We start from the raw sequence: 25,035 nt of genomic DNA, 5'->3' as shown, positions 1-25,035 counted from the left end.
TAGAAGCGGATGCTCACAGTCCTTAATTTGTTTCAATTGCCTGGATACTGAGATATGAGTATGATGAAAGCTATAATATTGTGTATTCGCTATTGTATGATACCAATTCAGTGTAATACTTGTCAAATCCGGCATTAATATTATTATTACACCTATACTACTTGAGTATTGTTACTTGTTTGTTTGTTTGTAGAACCCGTCCCAATCTCGTATCGGAAACTGACTAAACTCATTTTTGAGTGTGAATACGGGTGGTACCTGCAAGTGTGTTCATTAAGCATTTAGAGTTCTGTAAAACTGCAGTTACAATTGTGCTAGAGTATTTTTAGTATATACGGTCGATATCAGGTCTAAATCCCTACATGCTTCCAAAATTTGTAATCTCCAACTTTCTGCACAATGTACTGGAATGTTTTGGAAAAAAAAGGAAAATGATATAAAAAACGATTTAATGTTAGGATCAAGGTAAATTTGATTCCCTGGTTTCTTAAGTCAGCTTTAAAGTCGGAAAAACAAAATATGTAGGGTCGATACCAAACCGATTATTGAGCGATGATAGCTAAATAGTTGTTTCCTGGGATACTATACAGAGTCCTCCTGATTCCTCAGTCTTTGAGTGTGGTTGTTGCTCTTGTTCAGTTCTGTCCATATTTCCTCGTGTTATGTTCAAAGTTTCGGAGTGTCATGTTGTCCTGGCACTGAGTTCTGTCCATATGTTATGATCAAAATTTTGGGGTTTATGTTGTCATTCCTCTGACGAAATGATTATAAAATAGTGATAGATTTAATCAAAGGAAAGGGCTAATTTGTGGAGCTAAACTGTCCAAGTGACGAGGTTTAACTGCCGTGTTGCTGGGTAGTGGGTACATGTTGAATTAGTTCTCCTTGATGGGTAATTAGAGAAGTGTTTTATAAATAAATGATACGGGCCGCAGTTCTCCTTGGTGAGTAATTAAATGGTTAAATGAAACAGGCCGTAGGAAATCCGAGGTAAATTTCCGAGTAGAAATCAATTATTAAGATAAACGCTATGATCGGGTTGTGTGGCAGGTAAAAAGTTGGGTAGGTTGATAATTTGATAGAAGAAATGATGGAGGCAGTTAAACAAGTAAAGTGAAAATAATTGGCGGGCAATTTGGCCGGTATCCAATTTATGAAGAACAAAAATTTATGCTCTGGTGCAATGAAACGGTGGACATGAAGTTGTGGAACACAACAAGAAAATAATCTTGTGCGAGGGTAGGGACCCAGATGTCGTTTCTAACCCAAATAAACTTTAAGGAGGCTTCTTATCAGTAGCCGCACCTCCTTACTCGGTTTCTGAACTGGAATTCTATGGGCTTCCAGACGGCCAGACCGAGTATTACCATCCCATCCTTCTAGAGTTCATCACAAGAGCAGTGTGAATCTGCTCAATAAATTAAATATGTACCTGTATTCCTATAGAGAGTTCCCTTGATAGATGTTTTATGGATAAAAAGAATGCTGTGTGAAAATATGAATAGACAGATATGAATAGTTTAAAAGAAAGATATGCTTCAAATGGTGCTGGAGGATAGGTTTTCAAGTTATCCTGGAGTAGCATCTTATGATGATTGATATGAACTGACACATAAGTGCAATGACAGGTTGACTGGACGACACTAATTATGATAATATAATAACATGATGAAGCCGCAAAACTGGAACTAAAAAATGTGAGCGAAAGAGTTGTTTTAAAACAATGCTGGAATATTGAACAATTAATATATGAATGTGTTACCATGTGCCTTTAAGATAGCACATATTGAATCTGCTCGAGTAAATATGCGTGTGAAGGAAGATACATATTAGTATTCCCAGAGCGGGTTTCCAGGAAAGGTGGTTCAGAGATAATTAAAATAAATGTGTTAAAATTTGTAAAGGATGATATGAATTATGATTTCTAAGCAGGTTTTGGAGGATAGGTTACCAAATTAATATGGAGTAGCATCTTATAATGATTGATATGAACTGACACATAAGTGAAATGACTGGATGACTCGTAATATGATTTTGTAATGTTATGATGAAGCCGCAAGATTGAATTTTAAATTTGTGAATGATAGAGTTGTCTTAAAACAACAGATTTTTTAATCATGTTACCAAATCTTCAACGGGGTCTTTGTTGTCTCTGTCGAAGTAGATCGAGCCATCTATTAAGTATTAATTGTATCAGGATGCCTCTCCAATTTCTAAACCAACATAGACTTCTCAAATACCTTACTAGGGAATATTATAGCGGGTTAATTTATGACCGGGAAAATTAATGACCGGGAAAAATATGGCGGACTTTCCCAAAACCCGCCAAATTATCCCGGTCATGTATTTCAAGTTTTTTTTCAGAGGTCAACAAATTTTCAACCGAAATTTCTGTTTTTGTTACTTGTTAAAGAAGTTATTTCAATTTACAGTTATTGATATTACTCAGAAATAGAAAAAAAGACACGTCTATTTAAAGGAAAATAAACCTAAGCAATAATAAGTTTTCCGGAACAGGATCCGTTCGAGGACCTATGAAGCCCAGGGATGTTACAGGGATTTTATAATTTAAATTTAAATTACATGAACTGCTAACAAGCAATTTGTTTTATACCTGCACTGATTATGATAGAGCGCTAATAATCATTTTTAAATTGTGTACATATACAACAGTTTTTAGTTGACGAGAGGATGACATCATTTGTTTGTTTTTTAATTAATTAGATATATGAAACGTTAATCTACTTTTGAAATTTGTTTATCTAATGACTGTTTCATTTGTTTGTGAGTACACTCCGGAAATCAAAATATCAGCTGCAGCCTCTCAAAACAGTGCGATTAGTTTATAATCGTAATTGCTAGCAATTACTAGAATAACAACAAAGTAGGTGCGATTATAAACTAATTACACTGGTTATAACATCAGAGGCGTGGAGTTATACGCGAATCTAACTGCATGTATAATACGATTACACCAGTTATTGCACTCGGCTGCGCCTCGTGAAATAACTGCAATAATCGAACTCGGCTTCGCCTCGTGCGATTATTGTATCAATTTCCACTCGGCTGCGCCTCGTGCAATTAATAGTGTAATCGCATTATACGCAGTTAAATTAGCGTATATAATATATATTAAATATTATTATTACTTTCGTTTTCTTCTATAACATATAAATTGTTTTTTTCTCTACGATTCACTGATTCATGGGCAAGAGAAGTGACAACCACGGTCCACCCTGAAATCTGATTTCTATAACCAAATTGTGATTTTTATAACGAAATTATGGTAGCAACCGCCAATAAAGTTACAGCCCTCCATCCACTGCTTCAAAAGTCTTCTCTAGCACATATGAGACTTCAGGTGAAATATTATGATCACCACCCCTTTGGAACCCCATAATCTGAGTCGGCGGGTTTTTTTATGACTGGTAAAATTTTTGACCGGGAAAAATATGGCGGAATCTTCCAAAACCCACCACTTTATCCCGGTTATAATATTCCCGAGTAAGGTAGTTAAACCAAGCTCCTGTAGCTGATTTTCTAGCTGCGAATGAACCGAGCAACAATCCTTTAGTCGGATTCATGAGTCCACAATTTTACCCTGTTCGTTTTGTGCGAACACTACTAGACGGGAAAAAATTATCATAAATATTACAAGAGCTACCACACTAGTCAGCCTGGTTACTCTAACATATTCGTCTGCAGCTGGTCAATACTATGGGCATAGTGGTGTTTCTCGGGTGGTTAGTCACCTTTGGGAATAGGGAGATTTTCACCCATAAAAGGAGTTGTTGTAGCAGTATAGAGAAATTCAAAGTCTAGTTTGTGTTGAGACCTCTATCCAGGGTCGGGAGTTAGCAAATTAAGATAATGACAAACTACGCCTAAAGGATTACAACCCTTTCACTCTTTAGTCTTAAAGTTCCTCCTCTCAACATATTTCCCTCAAAACAATGATAAGCCCCTACTAATAAACCGGTAAAACTAACGACAAATCTCAGATAAGATTTGTATATTGTTAAGGTCATATTTCAAGCAGAGCTCTCTTTTGAGAAGATTTCTCTGCTCGCCAGACTGACTATCTGTTCAGCAAGCGTAATGTCCAGGATGATGAGTACTTGGTCCTGTTAGCAGTAGCAGCTAGTTTCGCTGCTCCTTTCGAACAAGTCACGTGACTGCTAGACCTGACCACGTGACATGTGAACAACTGCATGTGAACAACTGCACGTGCAACATGGGGAACTGGTTTATAACGGAGCAGTCGCTCAAATTTCATTATTCGACGAATTGTTTTGCTGCAAGGAACTCTTAGTTATATTAAGCCATTCAAATCCAGTGATTTTTCTAAGTTGTTCTTTTCAACTCAACCTAAATTCATAATCTTCTACCTTCTTTTCTCTTGAACTTTTCGTTTCCCTAATGGTGTGAAGTGCCTAGAACTTACCTAAATTTATAAACTTTACCCTCGTTATTATCAGTTTTCCATTCTCTTACAGATATCGTGACTTATTGTATTGGTAACATGACTTATTAACTTATTTCATCAGTTTTAGGACTGTCTGCTCTGCATAATCAAGATTCTAGAATCTAAAATCTAGATTCTAGATTCTAGATTATAGAATGATGGACTATGAATTACAGTTTGCACTCAGATAAGAATAATACTGTGAAATATTGAAATAACCGGTGACTGATACCCGGTAAAGACTAATATGTTTATTACTCTAACAATCAGATTTAATACCCCACTTACAATGTGAAGATTACCCCAAATTATCAGGTTCTTAACTGAGATTTAACCAGAAACCCTCAGTTCTATTACATAGCAGTATGTATTAGCGGTATGTTTCTGTTGGTGTTCCTGACGAGTGTTCCTCTAGTCCAGTCTATTGGTGTAGGTAAGTCAACATAATCAAACCCAGACCAAACTTTTTACTGTACGGTTTAAAATGCGTCAGAATTGTTTAACCTATGTTGTGGTGACCTATTTCTTGCTCAAGAATCCACTTAATTTGCACGTGCATGAATAAGTGACACAATGCGCGCACTCAGCTCATAACGTAACCACCTTTATCAGGGTGGACAGAGTGGCAGGAGATAAAAATCAGGGACACCTGGATGGACATAACACCTTTAGATGGATATCTCTTCTCAGTGCAGACTGATATCGTGGGTAGCACAACTGGTATACGTTTCCATGCATATGTCAATGCTGAAAATGTCATCAACGTCAACATCCCTGCCAATTCAGGTAAGACTCTCAAGTTATAGGGATGTAAACCAGCCAATTCAAGTAAGACTATAAACTATAGCTCCTGCCAATTGTGGTTCAGAAATTAACGCTCTGATTAGTGACGCAATAAGTAACGCTCAGATTGTAGTGTACGAAAGTAATTTAATCTTCTCTTCAGATGGCACGCTGGTGGTGGGTATACAAGGTTGCTCCATGGAAAACAACATCCCCTTCAGTAACCTAATATCTGGATCTAGTACTATGGACTGGTACTTTTACAAAACAGCCGAAGAGTTTCAAGTGTGGTGTCAAGGGAAAATGGTAAGTGTTAAATATAGAAACTTCATCAAAATATAAAATGGAAATGTTATCAAAATGTGAAAGAAAAGCTTCATCAGAGATTGTATAAATTTGTTCAACTGTACAGTTCTATCGTTATTTTTACTATTAATCATAATTGTATTTAAACTTGCTTTTTTCTAGTACCACAGCCAAAAGTTTGCTGACGCAGCAGATCCTGATGGCTGCATTAAGAAGATGGCCTCTGATGTGACCATGGTCAAATTCAGAGAATCTACTTTTGATGCAAGCAAGAAAATAAGACACCCTAAGGAAAAGGAGGCGGAACTTATTAATCCAGGTATGTAACTAATCTAAAAGAGAATCTGTTAGTAGTGGCTCAGGTTAAAATCAATTTTACTAGAGACTTAGTCCCCCGCGCAATATACCATGGCCCGGCTCGTTCGCACTGTCAAAAGTACCCACAAAGCAGTGGGAAACTGGAATATAGCTTATAAATGGGTCCCTGATGTGAAGCGTGAAGCGAGCTTGTCAGGCTCGTTACTCCCTCTAATTACCCTTTACTTGTGAACCCCTACCCGACTATCTATACAACTACTGTTGTGAGAGAAACCATCTGCTGGGATCAACAGTCAAAACCCCTTTTTACCGCACACCCCTTTTTTACCGTAAAAATATACGCTTAACTCAGATATCACTGCAAATATTTGCAATAGTTCAATAGAGATGAGACGGACGTGAACTTTCAAATCTGCAATATAGTGGCGCAGCTTGCCACTATTGCAGGATCTAAGTAGTTTAATTAATTATTTGAAATATAATCTGCAGAGAAGAGAGGATTATTGATATAATATTTGAGGTTCTGGACAAAATTTTTATAAATAATATGCACTATAATTACATGATAAACATTTAATATGATCATATTATAAATCATATCCACTAATTACATGATATACATTTGATTATTTGAAAAATGTACTTCATTTATTATGGTACCATTGACTTCGTTTTATTTTCTGTTCGGCTTATTAGTTCAAGTGTCACGAAACTATAAATCGATTACAATACAATACCTATATATTAGGTTGTTATAATACAATACCTATATATTAGGTTACTAGCCAAGGTATTATTTGTTATAATCCTTTGAAATTGACTCTTACGAAACAAAATATTAAAATTTCAATAATTATTGACATCATGTCACGAACTAATGGTCCTGAAACTGATCATATAAAAAGGTAAAATAAAATACAGAGTACAACTAACCTTGATAGAGATAACATCTCCCTGAAGAAGACTTGGAACTACAATGTGGTTAGGATCCAGCTCTCCCACTCTGCTCTTCAGCCCTGATAACCACCTCTTCAGCTCCTCCCTCTTCTCCTGAAACTCCACCAGCCTACTCACCTTCGCCTCAAGTTCCTCCTGTGCACGTGTACTATCCTCCGTTACTTTGTGCGCTCCAACTCCGCCTTTCCGAGCGAGATTGAGTCTATCTTTGCAGCCCAGATAATTCACATTATGATATGTTTATCATAATGAGTATTGTTACTTAATGCTGCCTTAAATGCGGTAATCGCACTATATAGTGACAACACTATATAGTGACAAGCACTTTATAATGACAGCTGATCTTTGTCACCATATAGTGTGCAAAACGCACTATATAGTGACAGCACCATATAGTGACAAGTTTATCTTTTTTTCCCTTACTTTTCTACTTTTAGAATACTACCAAAGCAAATAAAAGAACTGAAAGAACATCAGCAACGATCCGTTTAGTTGATGTGTCTGATGTCGCTGCGTTCCTTTATCGTATTCTTAGAGCGGTGGACCAAGATCTCTGCTCTTTGTTCATCGTGGTTGTGGTTCGGAGAGTTTTTTACTGTCTGTTCATGAAGCACCAGTCGAGCCAGACAGCCAGGAACAACACAGGTCCAGTAGGTCTTCGTGACTCTATCAGTTCCGTTCCTTTTTCTGTTTAAGGTGTAGCGTTGACCATCCACGAGAGTCGAGAGCGTTGTACTTTCCTCTTTTACCAGTAGTGTATTCAACAGAGGGAGTAGCCATGATTGATATAGCTTGTCCTTCATATTTGAGCCTTATATATACGAGTACCACCACATGATAACGAGCTTCAACGACTCCAACGAGCTCCAACAAGTACTCATGTTTCCACATGAGTACTTGGGTCACATCCTTTCTACAGCTTGCCATAAAATATTTGAGATGACGGATCAGCTAGTGATGATCTGTAGCACGTGCGATGTTACGCGACCTTACCATTTGAAGGCATGGGTCACATCCTTTTAGGTAAATTTGCAGCCGTCTCACATGTCACCATATAGTGTCGAAAACGCACTTTATAGTGATGCAGGACTATATAGTGACATGTCATTATAAAGTGCTTGTCACTATATAGTGTTGTCACTATATAGTGCGGGAATCACCATGTAACACTCAGAATCTCCAGGATATATCACTAGTTTCACTACTGACAGTGTTGTCACTATATAGTGCGGGAATCCTTAAATGCCTGTACACTGACAATCTTAGAATCCAATCCTTTGACGAAAACCTTTGATGGTCTTTTCGGGAACAGCTCAGCATGATTCTACTTTTAGCCGAGAAGACAAAAGAAGATTCATGATATTCAATACTTTGTTATAACAGGTAACTGCAGTCCAGTTCTTTGACGTTTCATCAAGTTCACCTATGAAAATGATAGCGTCCTCAATGATTGTTTGAGGTGCTCTGCAGTCTGCATGGCGAAAAGTTTACAAGGATGATGTAGTGATGTTCTTGGCAAGGATGATATGTCACTCCCACCGTTGCTATGAAATACCTGTACCCCCTCTCCCAATATTAGAAACCCAAGCTTGTGTCGAACTTTCCAGTCAAGACCCTGCTGGCTGATGATCAGTGGGAAGCATTGAGACAACTACAAGAGTACAAGGAATGAAACCTAATCAAATCTGTAACTGAGCTCGTTACAGTTACTGCACTAACTGAGCTTGTTACAGTTACGGCACTAACTGAGCTCGTTACAGTTACGGTACTAAGTACTAACTGAGCTCGTTACAGTTACGGCACTAACTGAGCTCGTTACAGTTACGGCACTAACTGAGCTCGTTACAGTTACGGCACTAACTGAGCTCGTTACAGTTACGGCACTAACTGAGCTCGTTACAGTTACGGCACTAACTGAGCTCGTTACAGTTACGGCACTAACTGAGCTCGTTACAGTTACGGCACTAACTGAGCTCGTTACACTTACAGTTACGGCACTAACTGAGCTCGATACAGTTACGGCACTAACTGAGCTCGTTACAGTTTGCAGGCCGTAAATAAATGGGATTTCATTTCGGATTACAATTTGTCGGCCGGGTGGTGTAATGGTAACACGATCGCCTTCCAAGCAGGAGGCCCGGGTTCAAATCCGGTCAGATCCAAGTCGGCCATTTACCAAGCTGTGATTTGGTACAGCTTCGGCTGGTGATACACACCCTCTGGCTCGTAAGACTAACCCCCCTACAGCTAGTATAGTGTCTTGGCACAGAGTGGCTTAGGGTTATAACTGTAAAGGAGATAAGTACCTCAGGAGATAAGTACCTCAGGCCATCCCAACACCGGGAGTGACCTAGCCTTGTATCTTGTATTTTGAATGAATGGGAAGAGTGGGCGACCGATTTCATTCTCGACATCAGTTTGCGGTAATGGTCATTTAAATTTATATAATTTCTTTTTGTTTCGAAAAAAGAGACACTGGCGACGGTCCACCCTACCCAATTTTGGGTATTGGTTATAAATAGGTAATACCAATAAGTAATTAGAATTAGATGTGATGCAAATTGTAAGAGTGAATTTTAAAATGTAAATTTTCAACAGAATTCAACAGAATTCAGGAATTCTACCTTCTAAAACGTGTCCAAACTTTTTGTAAACATGCTACCAGTCTCATGTGTAATATGAATAACTTCATACCACGATAAGATTTCTGAACTTGGGGTGAATCCTCGCATAATCGTAAAATATACAGGACAAATTATCAAGTTTTAAGAATGCTAATTTTATAAGGTTTCTCGTGCCACCCCGTTACATTATCTAGCGTTAAAACCTTAGCGGTTCGAGGTTAGTTCATATTAAAACTTATCAGTCCTGCTCTCGAAAGATCCAACTTTTGTACGCCAATAAATAATATTATCTTCAATTCCCGCTCGTAATCCGCAGTTATGTTTTTCTTGTTGATCGTCATCATCGTCTTGCCTGCTGTTGCCTCTGATGATGAGCAGTACACTGCTCTTCATTTTGGTACCTCCAGTAATGATTATATTGGATTTACTTATAATATGGCCCCGTTCCAAGACTCCTTCTCCGTCTGCACTTGGATAAAACGTGTAGACACATCTACCTCTCACCCGGTAGTGTTTGACTACTATACAAGTGGAAGCCATGAGATCTTGATAAGTTCTAACGGGTACTGGAACCTAGTAGGAGGTGATCGAAATTTGAATAGTAAGGAAAGTGAGTTCACAACACCTGTCGGGAGCTGGTTTCACTACTGTATTACTTGGTCACTAGCCTCGAGGAGCACCAACCTGTATCTGGATGGTAACTTGATAGGCACAGGTATGACCGACTCTGGAAGAACACTGAACATGGGAGGAACACTGTTCTTCAATAGAATTTCTTTCACTACAAATTCTAATTACATATTCGGAGGCCAGATTCACCAGTTCAACATATTCTCTGAGGCACTCAGCTCGGCCGATGTAAAGAAGATAGCAGAAGGTGGGCTGTGTATGGACCTTACAAAATTCTCTGGAACTAGGGATCTGCGCTGGGAATACATACTGTCCCAGTCCAGGAGCGGTTCTGTGAGAGAGGTAGAGATAGATATTGATGATAAAGATATGGTGGAGTGTTTAAAAACCCTATTGAGGAGGTCACAAGAGGAGCTGGCCAATGTTACTGGAAGGTTGAACGAAACAGAGAGTCAACTTAGTGAGACGGAGGATAAACTGAATAGCACTCTTGAAGAGCTAGGAGATGTGAGAGGTGAACTGAACTCGACGGAGGAAAAGCTAGATGTGGTCAGCAGTGATTTGAACAAAACAGAAGCTGCAATGGAATCGGTAATCAGACAGCTGAATTCCACCCAAGAGGAACTGAATACCACTCGGGAAGAGCTAGGAACCATAAAAGGTGTACTGAATGTCACTCAGGAGGAACTGAATACCACTCGGGAAGAGCTAGGAACAGTAAAAGGTGTACTGAATGTCACTCAGGAGGAACTGAATACCACTCGGGAAGAGCTAGGAACCATAAAAGGTGTACTGAATGTCACTCAGGATAAACTGAATACCACTCTGGAAGAGCTAGGAACAGTAAAAGGTGTACTGAATGTCACTCAGGAGGAACTGAATACCACTCGGGAAGAGCTAGGAACAGTAAAAGGTGTACTGAATGTCACTCAGGATGAACTGAATACCACTCGGGAAGAGCTAGGAACAGTAAAAGGTGTACTGAATGTCACTCAGGAGGAACTGAATACCACTCGGGAAGAGCTAGGAACCATAAAAGGTGTACTGAATGTCACTCAGGATGAACTGAATACCACTCGGGAAGAGCTAGGAACAGTAAAAGGTGTACTGAATGTCACTCAGGAGGAACTGAATACCACTCGGGAAGAGCTAGGAACAGTAAAAGGTGTACTGAATGTCACTCAGGATGAACTGAATACCACTCGGGAAGAGCTAGGAACAGTAAAAGGTGTACTGAATGTCACCCAAGAGGAACTGAATACCACTCGGGAAGAGCTAGGAACAGTAAAAGGTGTACTGAATGTCACTCAGGATGAACTGAATACCACTCGGGAAGAGCTAGGAACAGTAAAAGGTGTACTGAATGTCACTCAGGAGGAACTGAATACCACTCGGGAAGAGCTAGGAACAGTAAAAGGTGTACTGAATGTCACTCAGGAGGAACTGAATTCCACTCGGGAAGAGCTAGGAACAGTAAAAAGTGTACTAAATGTCACTCAGGAGGAACTGAATTCCACTCGGGAAGAGCTAGGAACCATAAAAGGTGTACTGAATGTCACTCAAGAAGAACTGCAGACAGAGTCAGCTCAGCACAACAAGACAGGGGAGCAGCTGGATGCCACTCAGGAAGAGATAGAGACAGTAAAAGGTGAACTCGAAAGAACGGAGAGCGAGCTGCAGACAGAGTCAGCTCAGCACAACAAGACAGGGGAGAAGCTGGATACCTGTTCAACTTCCCTAACAAGCACACTGACCCAGCTGGAGACCGCTAGAACATTCCACAACATCACCAGGTGGGATGTCCTATACACCACTCCCTACTACAAGAAAGTGCTCACAGAGGAATTGTTCCAGCAACTATCTTCTAGTTGGGGAATGTTGGGTAAGTGTGAACATGTTTTATAATTGCTAATCTTATTATCACGCCAACCTCTGTCCTCTTACCTTATCAGACGTAATTTGACCGGACATAATTCTAAACGGGCATTAATGAACGCCAAGGCCTCCAACGTCCTCTCAATGTCCGTTCAGATACAGTTTGATATGGGGTCGTTCACATATTACGTAATCACTTTTTGGACCATTTTTAACCCCCTCGGCCCTCCCCCTTACATAGCTATCGTATCAAAATTACACTAGCGTAATCATTTGGAAACCGGAAACCCTCTCCACCCTCATATACAGACTTCAAATTTCAGGGAAGTTTGTAGGTGTGAATATAACAGAGGGTGTTGTCGACCACTTCCGCCAGTACCACAAAGAACCTGTGTGCGACGTCTTCGAGCAAGTCTCATATCCAATGTTTAGTAAGTTATATTAAAGTTATACTAGGAAATTACCATTGTGGCCGTGGGGCATTTGTGTATTGACGAAACCTTCGTTATTAAGTTAACAAATCAAACAATACAGTTTCTTTTTATCCTCACTTGATTAAAGTTATATCACACAAGTCCATATATACAATTAGACAATATTGAAAGTTAGGTAAGTTCCTCATTTCCCTCTATAGACCATAACTCAAAATAGACCAACTCAACAATCAACATGTTTACTTAAATTTATATCATTGAACGTATATAAATAACAATACGTTTTTTCAGAACAATTTGAAGAAATTGAATGGACTAGAGGTGTACGTGATCATCTCAGAGACATTCACTTGGTGAGTCGTGACCAAGACTCACCCTGTCAGAGCGATACGGAGAGCCATACAGAGAGCGATACGGAGAGCTAACTTACCAAGCGTAATAACAGACACGTGCAATTTTGCGCTTTTTAAAAGGCACGATTGATATCTCCGAAAAGAAGCAAACACCCCAAATTGCGTGCATTGCAAAACATTATTTTAAAAGCATGATTTGCAATTATACAAACCAATTGGAGTTCATTTCGAGGAAATTAACAAATTTTAAAACGTACGTCTTGTATTTTTTTATACTACGTATATAACACCAAAAATTTGGTAGAATGGACCGTCGCCAGCATCTTCTTTTTCCAGACAAAAAGAAATGATATCCATTTAAATTATTGTCCTGAAATGCAAAATGATACTGAGAATGAAATCGATCGTTCACTTTTCTCATTCATTCACGGGTGGCCTGAAAATTGTAATGATTTTAGGTTCATTTTACCCATCACAGTATCACACTTTGTTGAAATTTCTACTCCAATTAGCTGACTTGGGGTTTATCGCATATTTAGAGTCGATTACTGCCTCCTGGTAGTGCTCTTTAATGAATTATCAATTGGGAATGAATGAGAAAAGCGAGCGATCGATGTCATTTTGCATTTGACGTATTGAGAACGATAGTTCGAATTGATATAATTTCGTTTGTTTGAAACAAGGAGACATTGGCGACGGTCTACTCAACTCAATTTTAGGTTTTGGTAAAAAATGTATTAAAAGAACTCTACCAAAAATATTGAAGGTACGTATTTTGAATTTGAGTTTGACTATTAAGATATCTGAAGATTATATTTGGTTATTCATTAATTTTTAAGTGATGCTGTTTATACTTATAGTGTTCACTGCGATAGAATTATTTTCAAAATTAAATATTTGCGGCATGGTGTAACAATGGTAACAGTTTTAGAACCAAATCTTCTCTCAGATTTGAATAACTCTAAATTAAGTCTTATCATCGACAAAGTTAAAATTCTAACAAACTAAAACATATAATTACATAATGTATATCTTAATAGCTTCATTAAATTAGGTCACCAGCAACATGTATTATTCACGCACGTCCACTAATGACTTATGCTGTTAAATACACCAAAATTCATCAAAAACAGCGTACTTCTTCTAAAAAAGTGTGGCGAAATTCGCCACACAAGGTTTTTTGTGAGCTAAAATGAGTTTTCAACTCAAATCGGAACCCTTTATGATCTTGAAGCACTGAATTGAATTGAAGGCTGAATTTTTGAATCATTCATTTTTTAATTTGCATGCCATCCAGGTCTTACCAGAAATACCATAACAATGAACGAGTAATAAAAACCGTTTAGTAGTCGTGTATTGGGCCTATGGAGTCTGCATCTTGGCAATATCGTGGCAATATCTTAGACGTATTATAGTGGCGGTATGGTGGCCATATCGTGGCCGTATCGTGGCCGTATCTTAGACGTAATTATAATTAATTGCTTGTTATCCTAGCAATGAACTTAATAAAAGGGACACAATTTTTCTTCCGAAATGAACAATCTTTTGTAATGCATCTTATCTGGCCGAGCGAGAGAGAGAGAGAGACTAGAGAGCATCTGGCCGAGCGAACATCCTATAATAAGTTTTAATAATCAATAATAGGAGCCAATCTTAAAAGATCGCTTTATAAAACTTAATTAGTGTCAAATATCCAGGCCACTTTGGTTGCGGTTACGACCATAACAAGAATTTCGCCGTGGTTAAACCACGCACGATCAATTTTCCCTACGACGCGATGTACTTGTATTTTGTACCATTAATTCTTTCGAGTGCAGAGTAAAAAGTGTCACTGGAAAAAATAATAAATGAGTGGGATTCGCGCATGGTAAAAATTGACGATTTATTTGACCAATGTAGCGCCGCGCGCATCAACAATAAATGAATCCAGAAAATTGCGGAAAATAACTTTGCGAAGGAGGAACTTCACTGTAATTGATTAACACATGGCTAGCGTCGCGCGCAGCATAACAGACGCTTCCAATACACATAATTATAGGAGAGTGGTCTATATTGCAAAGGAGCAGACTTTTGTCGACACCGTAGGACCGTCGGGCCACCTCATATATCCAAACCCGATTACTTATTCCCTACGATCTTTTTGCCTTCGGCAAGAGTAGGGAAAAAAATTTGGTTGTGACGATACTATATCAGTAATATTAATAAGCAATAGTTAGTGAATTAAGAATGAAATATAGAGCTCTGGAATACAAACAATTACACAATGTAAACTATATTATATACAGATACAGAAAATTACCATGAATTACAAAGGGTTTTTATGTTTTTATGCTTTTTGTATAAAACATAGCAAGCCGTCGGTCGTCTTCGCACGGACTTGAATCAGTTTGAAAATGTAAAATCTCAAGTTGCCCTTAATGTCTCAGTCTTATCTCACTCTCAGTCTTATCTCACTCTACAAGTACAACACGGTGACAAGCAGCACGACCAGGGCGGTAACAGCGCTGTTAAACAGTAAACCAGTACCACTACCTCCCTCACCCTCCTCCTTCACTCCGGTTACTTCAGCAGCATACTGACCACCGTAGTTACCAGGAGGGTAATACTGACACACAGCGTAGTAGGAGTTGTATTGGTTCTGGAATGTAACGTAGCCACAGTTCAGTTGCTTGCTTGCTTTCCAAACCACTTGAAAATTTTGAAACAGAATTCAACAGAATTTTACCTTCTAAAACGTGTCCAAACTTGTTGTAAACATGCTACCATGGCCTCATGTGTAATATGAATAACTTCATACCACGATAAGAGTTCTGAACTTGGGGTGAATCCTTGCATAATCGTAAAATATACAGGACAAATTATTATTAGTTTTAAGAATGCTAATTTTATGAGGTTTCTCGTGCCACCCCGTTACATTATCTAGCGTTTAAACCTTAGCGGTTCGAGGTTAGTTCATATTAAAACTTATCAGTCCTGCTCTCGAAAGATCCAACTTTTGTACGCCAATAAATAATATTAGCTTCAATTCCCGCACGCAATCCACAGTTATGTTATTCTTGTTGATCGTATTCATCGTCTTGCCTGCTGTTGCCTCTGATGATGAGCAGTACACTGCTCTTCATTTTGGTACCTCCAGTAATGACTATATTGAATTTACTTATGATATGGCCCCGTTCCAAGACTCCTTCTCCATCTGCACTTGGATGAAACGTGTAGACACATCTGCCTCTAACCCGGTTGTGTTTAGATCTCATTGCTACTATTATCGAAGTAGCAATGAGATCTTGATAAGTTCTAATGGGATCTACAACCAAGTCGTAAGTGATGGAGATTTGAACGGTAAGCAGAGTGTGTTCACAACACCTGTCGGGAGCTGGTTTAACTACTGTATTACTTGGTCACTCGCCTCGAGGAGCACCAACCTGTATCTGGATGGTAACTTGATAGGCACAGGTACAACCGACTCTGAAAGAACACTGAAAATGGGAGGAACTCTGTTCTTCAATAGACTTTCTTACAGTCCAAGTTCTAGTTACATTTTCGGAGGGCAGATTTACCAGTTCAACATATTCTCTGAGGCACTCAGCTCGGCCGATGTAAAGAAAATAGCGGAAGGTGGGCTGTGTATGGACCTTACAGAATTCTCTGGAACTGGGGATCTGCGATGGGAATACATACTGTCCCAGTCCAGGAGCGGTTCTGTGAGAGAGGTAGAGATAGAGATTGATGATAATGATATGGTGGAGTGTTTAAAAACCCTATTAAAGAGGTCACAAGAAGAGCTGGCCAATGTTACTGGAAGGTTGAACGAAACAGAGAGTCAACTTAGTGAGACGGAGGTGAAACTTGAGACAGTAACCGGAATACAAAATACCACTCGGGAAGAGCTAGAAGCTGTGAGAGGTGAACTGAACTCTACTGAGGAGAAGCTAGATGTGGTCAGCAGTGATCTCAACAAAACAGAAGCTACAATGGAATCGGTAATCGGACAGCTGAATTCCACCCAGGAGGAACTGAATACCACTCGGGAAGAGCTAGGAGCTGTGATAGGTAAACTGAACTCGACTGAGGAAAAGCTGGATGTGGTCAGCAGTGATCTCAACAAAACAGAAGCTACAATGGAGTCGGTAATCGGACAGCTGAATTCCACCCAGGAGGAACTGAATATCACTCGGGAAGAGCTTGGGACAGTTAAAAGTGAACTGAATTCCACCCAAGAAGAACTGCAGACAGAGTCAGCTCAGCACAACAAGACAGGAGAGCAGCTGGATACCTGCTCAACTTCCCTAACAAGCACACTGACCCAGCTGGAGACCGCCAGAACATTCCACAACATCACCAGGTGGGATGTCCTATACACCACTCCCTACTACAAGAAAGTGCTCACAGAGGAATTGTTCCAGCAATTATCTTCTAGTTGGGGAATGTTGGGTAAGTGTGAACTTAATTTATAATTGCCACTCTTATAATCACGCCAACCTCTGTCCTCTTACCTTATCAGACGTAATTTGACCGGACATAATTCTAAACGGGCATTTTTTTAATAATGAACGCCAGTCGCCAAGGCCTCCAGCGTCCACTTAATGTCCGTTCAGATAAAGTCTGATATGGGGTCGTTCACATATTACGTAATCACTTTTTGGACCATTTTAACACCCCTCTCTCTTCCGTAATCAGTTTTACACATAGCTATTGTGTCTAAATTACACTAGCGTAATCATTTGGAAACCCCCTCCGATCCCCGGCCCCCTCAGCTGATCACGAAATATGTGAACGACCCCGGTAAGGTAACGCACACTAAGTCTAAAGGTATGGTGACTTCATAGTTCATATACATACTTCAAATTTCAGGGAAGTTTGTAGGTGTGAATATAACAGAGGGTGTTGTCGACCACTTCCGCCAGTACCACAAAGAACCCGTGTGCGACGTCTTCGAGCAAGTCTCATATCCAATGTTTAGTAAGTTATACTAAAGTTAACTAGGAAATTACCATTGTGGCCGTGGGGCATTTGTGTATTGACGAAACCTTCGTTATTAAGTTAACAAATCAAACAATACAGTTTCTTTTTATCCTCACTTGATTAAAGTTATATCACACAAGACCAATTAGACCATATTGAAAGTTAGTTAAGTTCCTTAAATAGACCAACTCAACAATCAACATGTTGTGTTAAGTTTATTTCATTGTATATGCGAAGTTGAGTTTTAACAGCCTATAAGTATAAATTACAATACGTTTTTTCAGAACAATTTGAAGGACTTGAATGGACTAGAGGTATAAGTGATCATCTCAGAGACACTCACTTGGTGAGTGGTGATCAAGACTCGCCCTGTCAGAGCGATACGGAGAGCGATACGGAGAGCTAACTTACCAAGCGTAATACCGGACACGTGCCATTTAGTGCTTTTTAAAAGGCATGATTTATATCCCCGAAAAGAAGCAAACAGTTATTTCTTACGTTTTTGATATCTGCAAACATCCCAAATTGCGTGCATTGCAGAACATTCTTTTAAAAGCATGATTTGCAATCATACAAACCAATTGGAGTTCCTTTCGAGGAAAATAACAGACTTTAAATCGTACTTGTATTATTTTATGCTAACATCTAAAATTAGGTAGAACGGACCGTCGTCAGTGTCTTCTCTTTCCAGACAAAAAGAAATGATATCAATTTAAATTACTGTTCTGAAATGCAAAATGATACTGAGAATGAAATCGGTCGCTCACTTTTCTCATTTATACACGGGTTGCCTGCAAATTGTAATGATTTTAAGTTTATTTTACCCATCACAGTATCACACTTTGTTGAAATTTCTGCTCCAATTAGCTGACTTGGGGTTTATCGCATCTTTAGAGTCGATTACTGCCTCCTGGTAGTGCTCTTTAATGAATTATCAATTGTGAATGAATGAGAAAAGCGATCGATGTCATTTTGCATTTGACGTCTTGAGAACGATAGTTCGAATTGGTATAATTTTGTTTGTTTGGTCTTGGAGACACTGGCGACGGTCTACTCAACCCAATTTTAGGTTTTGGTAAAAACCTTCAAGAATTCTACCAAAAATATTGAAGGTATTTTGAATTTGAGTTTGACTATTTTATATTAAGATATCTGAAAACTATATTTGGTTAGTCATTAATTTTTACGTGATGCTATTTATAGTGTTCACTGCGATAGACATATTTTCAAAATTAAATATTTGCGGCATGGTGTAACAATGGTAACACTAACAGCTTTAGAACCAAATCTTCTCTCAGATCTGAATAACTCTAAATTAAGTCTTATCATCGACAAAGTTAAAATTCTAACAAACTAAAACATATAATTACATAATGTACCTTATCGAACTTTATTTGAACGGACATTAATTGGACGCTGGAGGCCCTAGCGATCATTATAATGTCCGTTCAATTATAAAGTCCGCCAAGGTAGTTAAATTAAATATATCAAATGAATGCCTTTGAGCGTTTATTTTAATGTCCGTTCAAAATTATGTCCGTTCACAAAATGTCCGGTCAAATTACGTCCGATAAGGTATATCTTAATAATAATAGCTTAATTAAACTAGGTCACCAGAGTCCAGAAACATGCATTATACACACACAAACACTAATATATGTAATAAAGACCGTTTAGTAGTCGTGTATTGCGCCTATCGTTTCTGCATCGTGGCAATATCGTGGCAATATCGTGGCCGTATCGTGGCCATATCGTGGCCGTATCTTAGACGTATAGTGGCCGTATGGTGGCTGTAATTATGATTAATTGCCTAGGTTATCCTAGCAATGAACTTAATAAAAGGGACACAATTCTTCTTCCGAAATGAACAATCTTTTGTAATGCATCTTATCTGGCCGAGCGAACATCCTATAATAAGTTTTAATAATCAATAATAGGAGCCAATCTTAAAACATCGCTTTATAAAACTTGATTAGTGTCAAATATCCAGGCCACTTTGGTTGCGGTTACGACCATACAAATTTGGTTGTGACGATACTATATATAGTATCGTCACAACCAAATTTGTATATATAAGTAATATTAATAAGCAATAGTTAGTGAATAAAGTATGGAATATGAAGATCTGGAATACAAACAATTACACAATGTACACTATATATACAGATACAGAACATTTCCATAAATTAAAAATCGTTTTTATAATTTTATCCTTTTTGTATAAAACATAGCAAGCCTTCGCGGTCGTCTTCGCAATTTGAAAATGTAAAATCTCAAGTTGCCCTCAATTATGTCTCGCTAGTCTCAGTCTTATCTCACTCTCAGTCTTATCTCACTCTACAAGTACAACACGGTTACAAGCAGCACGACCAAGGCGGTAACTGCGCTGTTAAACCGTAAACCAGCACCACTACCTCCCTCTCCCTCCTCCTTCACTCCGGTTACTTCAGCAGCGTACTGACCACCGTAGTTACCAGGAGGATAATACTGACACACGACATAGTAGGAGTTGTATTGGTTCTGGAATGTAGCGTAGCCACAGTTCAGTTGCTTGCTTGCCTTCCAAACCACTTGAGTAAAGTGCCCCGTTACTCCGCCCTTGCTGGCACTCTTCCCAAAGTCCCAGTCTTTAATCTCGTCGTACCATGCTTGCGTGGATTTCGTGTACGCTTCTTCCTGTCCAGGGACTGTCCCCGTGGTTCCAGCGTACGCCAAATTTTCACCATAGCTTCCCCCCGTGCTGTGTTGCATGGTCTTGGCATTAGCCATGGCCTGGGCCCAGGACTCTGCTGTGAAGGTGACGTCCTCACCGCTCTCCCCGTAGCACAGGTCGGGGGTGTCCTGGTGGAGGGTTCGTAGTGAGTTGTGCTTGTCCAGGATAGCAAGCTCGAACTGGTTTAGGGCTCCTGACTTGCAGGCTCCTTCAATTGTGGAGAGGAGTGGGAGGAGAGATAGGAGTAGCTTTATTGTTGCCATCATTGCTGGGTTATATTGTTGTCAGTTAGTGAAATTGTTGCTATAAATATATCAAAAGCCTCCTTCAAGCATTGAAAAGCAAAAACATAATATAAAAAGTCTTGTTTGAAGTTAAAACAATTGCTATCTAAGAGTAAATGATGGTTCTGTATTCGACAAAAACTGTAAGTTAGTAGGTACAAAGTACATAATATGTATGACAGTATAGGGAATCTCATTCTACACCAATTGTACTGTAAGTATAGTACAGCCGAGAAAACCTGGTCGCTAAAAGTTCGAAAGTGAAATATATTTACAGTTTCAATAAAAACTGAGCCAACTTTTCGCGGCTTTGCAATAATAATATACATTTTGCAATATAGCTTAGCTGGCCGGTAAGGGAGAGCGAGATAGTATTGAACTTTAAATATTATTAAGTAGATGAATATTGTACCCCGCGAGATGTATATAAATATTGCAATTCGGCTTCCTGTAATTGGCTGGTTACACTTGTATAAATATCTCCGGGATTTCGACGCGGGATCATATTATCACTCAGCCCGGCCCGCTGTTAGATAAACATCTCAAGGTGATATCATCCCGCCCCGGAAATTTGTATAAACCCGGCCCGCTTTTTAGTCGTAACTGATGTTTATCATTCAATTCTCCGACTTACAATAATCAATGATACTGCTGATTAGAACTCGACAATAGTAGAACAGTTAGACGCGCGATCACGTGGGCGCGTCACGTGCGTACCACGTGCCACCAATAGCATACGCCGAGTCTATACCACGTGACACGAAAGCGCACCACGTGATATGAAACATCGTAACCATCCACTTCTTTTACACGCAAATTCCTGGGAACGTTGCCAAAGCAGCTAATTCTTCGAATTTCTCCAACGCGTGGCGTGAGAAGTTGGCGACTAGCCAGCTACCCTTGTCCGTGCCCTAAAAATAGTATTGTTTTGCTTGCTCTCCTTCCAGCTCTTGTTCCTGCTAACGTTCAAGCTATTGCTCCACTATGACAGATCGGTTTGACATTCAGATTGATGAACTGCTTTCCAATCGTGTTCCGGACAGTACAGTTAGAGTCAACAACTGGGCTCTAAACAAATTTAATTCTTAGAGTCAGCTCTTGTTCTCTCTTCTAAAGTATAAATCCCTTGTCGAAATCGCCGGAGATAATTATAATCCATAAACACTTCACGCTCAGGTCTATATAAATGTAATCCCTCAGCTGGCGCTTCGGGATTACATATTAACACAAAACTCGTGCGCTGCGCGCACTCGTATGTGTTTATCAGATCATCCCGCTAGCGCGGGATGATCTGTTATATAAACCCTTTGCGTGGCGGGTTTATGTTATTGTAACAATGTGACTGTTGGAATGCCCGTAAAGTAAATAAGTGTAAATAAGATAAAATTATGAACATTTCAAAACCTCTATGAACATTGGACAAGTATGCCAGTTTGCCAGTATGCCAGTATGCCAGTATGCCAGTATGCCAGTATGCCAGTATGCCAGTATGCCAGTATGCCAGTATGGTTGACCCCCGGCCAGTACCCACCAGTCTCCAGATCTACATTAAACTAGCTCATTTTTGAAAAAATTCTAGTTACTTGTTAATAATAACATAAACCCGCCACGCAAAGGGTTTATATAACAGATCATCCCGCGCTAGCGGGATGATCTGATAAACACATACGAGTGCGCGCAGCGCACGAGTTTTGTGTTAATATGTAATCCCGAAGCGCCAGCTGAGGGATTACATTTATATAGACCTGAGCGTGAAGTGTTTATGGATTATAATTATCTCCGGCGATTTCGACAAGGGATTTATACTTTAGAAGAGAGAACAAGAGCTGACTCTAAGAATTAAATTTGTTTAGAGCCCAGTTGTTGACTCTAACTGTACTGTCCGGAACACGATTGGAAAGCAGTTCATCAATCTGAATGTCAAACCGATCTGTCATAGTGGAGCAATAGCTTGAACGTTAGCAGGAACAAGAGCTGGAAGGAGAGCAAGCAAAACAATACTATTTTTAGGGCACGGACAAGGGTAGCTGGCTAGTCGCCAACTTCTCACGCCACGCGTTGGAGAAATTCGAAGAATTAGCTGCTTTGGCAACGTTCCCAGGAATTTGCGTGTAAAAGAAGTGGACGGTTACGATGTTTCATATCACGTGGTGCGCTTTCGTGTCACGTGGTATAGACTCGGCGTATGCTATTGGTGGCACGTGGTACGCACGTGACGCGCCCACGTGATCGCGCGTCTAACTGTTCTACTATTGTCGAGTTCTAATCAGCAGTATCATTGATTATTGTAAGTCGGAGAATTGAATGATAAACATCAGTTACGACTAAAAAGCGGGCCGGGTTTATACAAATTTCCGGGGCGGGATGATATCACCTTGAGATGTTTATCTAACAGCGGGCCGGGCTGAGTGATAATATGATCCCGCGTCGAAATCCCGGAGATATTTATAATAATATTACTTGCTGTATATGATCTCAGTAGCTAGGCTAGTCTATAACTATTAACTATAAGCAATAGCTAATTGTCCTGAAGACTTTTCTACTTTAGTCTTAGATCGTTCATAATATGTAACAACAACAACAATTGTGATTAACTTTTTTTTAGCTCGTATCTGTGGCAATCAAGTTGGAACTGGAAGCTGAAATTGAAAAATGATGACTTTAGGCGCCCTAGAGGCTTAATCTTAGGAAAATGATATCGAGTCCGTTCAATCATAAAAAGAGTTAATAGCAAATCGTGAAGGTCGATTACATCCACAGTCGATAAAATAAACATTGTCGATAACATCTGTGAAATCTATGTGCAACGACAAAATCCATGACGACATATTTGTACTAAAAACAACACGGATGCGGTAAAGTTATATCATTATCACTATGATTGCAGAGCTACTATGAATGTGACAGTGCATTGGGCGTTGGTCATGATTTGTTGATTTTTTTGCCAAAATTTACCATAAAATCTGCTTATTGCTGTATGGAGGAAAATTTTCAATCGGGGCTAATAACACTATGAAGTGTTAATTAATGTAATTAGTCCACTTTTTATTAACTCAATCGACTAATAGACTGACGAGTAAAGCATGTAGTTGTAACTTGCACACTGTCCTGTGAAAAAGTGGACTAATTTCATTTTTGCAGTTTGTAGCTAGAAACAACGCTGACTAATACTAAATTGCAATTACTCAATTATTGTTAGCACAATGTTCACATGGGTGATGGCGTTTGTGTACTGTTGCCATGACAACTGTTATTTGGCAGAGTTGAAATAGGCTCTGTTGATAATATCATCATATCATAAATTCTAAATTTATCAAGTTAGCATTATTATAGGTGGGTTAAAATTAAAAATAACAACCAACTTTTCGGCAAAAAGATGGTTCATGCAGAATGTGATATCATTTTCAAACGCAGAATACAGTCCAATTTTTGGTAATTTCGAAGCAGTTCAACGGTTTGTAACTCAAGATAAGTGATAAAGGCATTAAATGAAGCAAATATAACTTGATAGTAGATATATTGTATACGTGACACGATTGTTTTATACATGACACAACTGTTATTGCATGCGATTTATTTTGTGCATGTAGCTCAATTTCACTTGAAGCTGTGCAAAATCTATCCATTACTAAAATTTGATAGAGATCAACTGAGTCGCCATCCGAGGTGACCATCACTTTATAGGCATTATAATTATATGAAGCAAATATAACTTGATAGTCGATATATTATATACATGACACGATTGTTTTCTACATGACACAACTGTTATTGCATGCGATTTATTTTGTGCATGTAGCTCAATTTCACTTAAAGCTGTGCAAAATCTATCCATTACTAAAATTTGATAGAGATCAACTGAGTCGCCATCCGAGGTGACCATCACTTCGTGGGATTTCTATATTAGTGGATTAAATTTTATTGCAATAAGTAATAACTAGCTAGAGACACTTTTAGTTTTAGGTTCTATAAATGTCACCATCACTTCAAGTTAAATTACTAAATGGTCGGAATGGCGCCATCGTGGCTTCGGTTCAATTTTCCCATTCATTTTAAAATTTCCAAGACACCATACAGTTGATGGCGAAAATGAAAATAGTGATGACAACCTCTGCCAAAATTGTAATCGTTCAGCATGGTCGGTACCGGTCACCACACTATTGCTATTAGCGCAATTAAGTAGTTCCATAAAATAGTGATGGTGATTGGTCGGACATCACCATCCGACCTCGAGCAAATATTACTGATTTTATTAAGTTTGCGTTGCAGACTTTACAGTCCGGTTTGGGTTAATGGCACAACAAGGTACAACAAGGTACAACAAGGTACAA

The 25,035-nt window shown here is 39.1% G+C and overlaps 3 protein-coding genes across 4 annotated transcripts in view; 1 reads left to right on the top strand and 2 right to left on the bottom strand.

Moving 5' to 3' along the window:
- The window catches only part of LOC134818997 (protein cereblon-like), a 101,731-nt gene that overhangs the window by 47,256 nt on the left and 29,440 nt on the right, over window positions 1-25,035 (bottom strand). The window lies entirely within an intron of this gene.
- On the top strand, window positions 16,075-18,187 carry LOC134818143 (uncharacterized). The gene is made up of 3 exons (XM_063827575.1): window positions 16,075-17,176; window positions 17,597-17,704; window positions 17,992-18,187. Exons 1-3 carry the CDS (start codon window positions 16,228-16,230, stop codon window positions 18,111-18,113), a joined length of 1,179 nt encoding a protein of 392 aa, XP_063683645.1. The 5' UTR covers window positions 16,075-16,227; the 3' UTR covers window positions 18,114-18,187.
- LOC134818777 (uncharacterized) lies at window positions 20,045-20,683 on the bottom strand. Its single transcript, XM_063828422.1, has one exon. It carries the CDS (start codon window positions 20,681-20,683, stop codon window positions 20,045-20,047), a length of 639 nt encoding a protein of 212 aa, XP_063684492.1.

The sequence above is a fragment of the Bolinopsis microptera genome, chromosome 7, assembly GCF_026151205.1.
Source record: "Bolinopsis microptera isolate Bmic1 chromosome 7, MBARI_Bmic_1.0, whole genome shotgun sequence".
Classification (NCBI taxonomy): domain Eukaryota; kingdom Metazoa; phylum Ctenophora; class Tentaculata; order Lobata; family Bolinopsidae; genus Bolinopsis; species Bolinopsis microptera.
This window is presented reverse-complemented; position numbering and strand designations above follow the sequence as displayed.

Coding starts and splice junctions, on each gene's coding strand:
- LOC134818777 (XM_063828422.1), bottom strand. CDS start 20,683: ATGGCAACAATAAAGCTACTCCTATCTCTCCTCCCACTCCTCTCCACA.
- LOC134818143 (XM_063827575.1), top strand. CDS start 16,228: ATGGGAGGAACTCTGTTCTTCAATAGACTTTCTTACAGTCCAAGTTCT. Junction 17,177..17,596: donor TTCTAGTTGGGGAATGTTGG/GTAAGTGTGAAC, acceptor TTCAAATTTCAG/GGAAGTTTGTAGGTGTGAAT. Junction 17,705..17,991: donor AGTCTCATATCCAATGTTTA/GTAAGTTATACT, acceptor ACGTTTTTTCAG/AACAATTTGAAGGACTTGAA.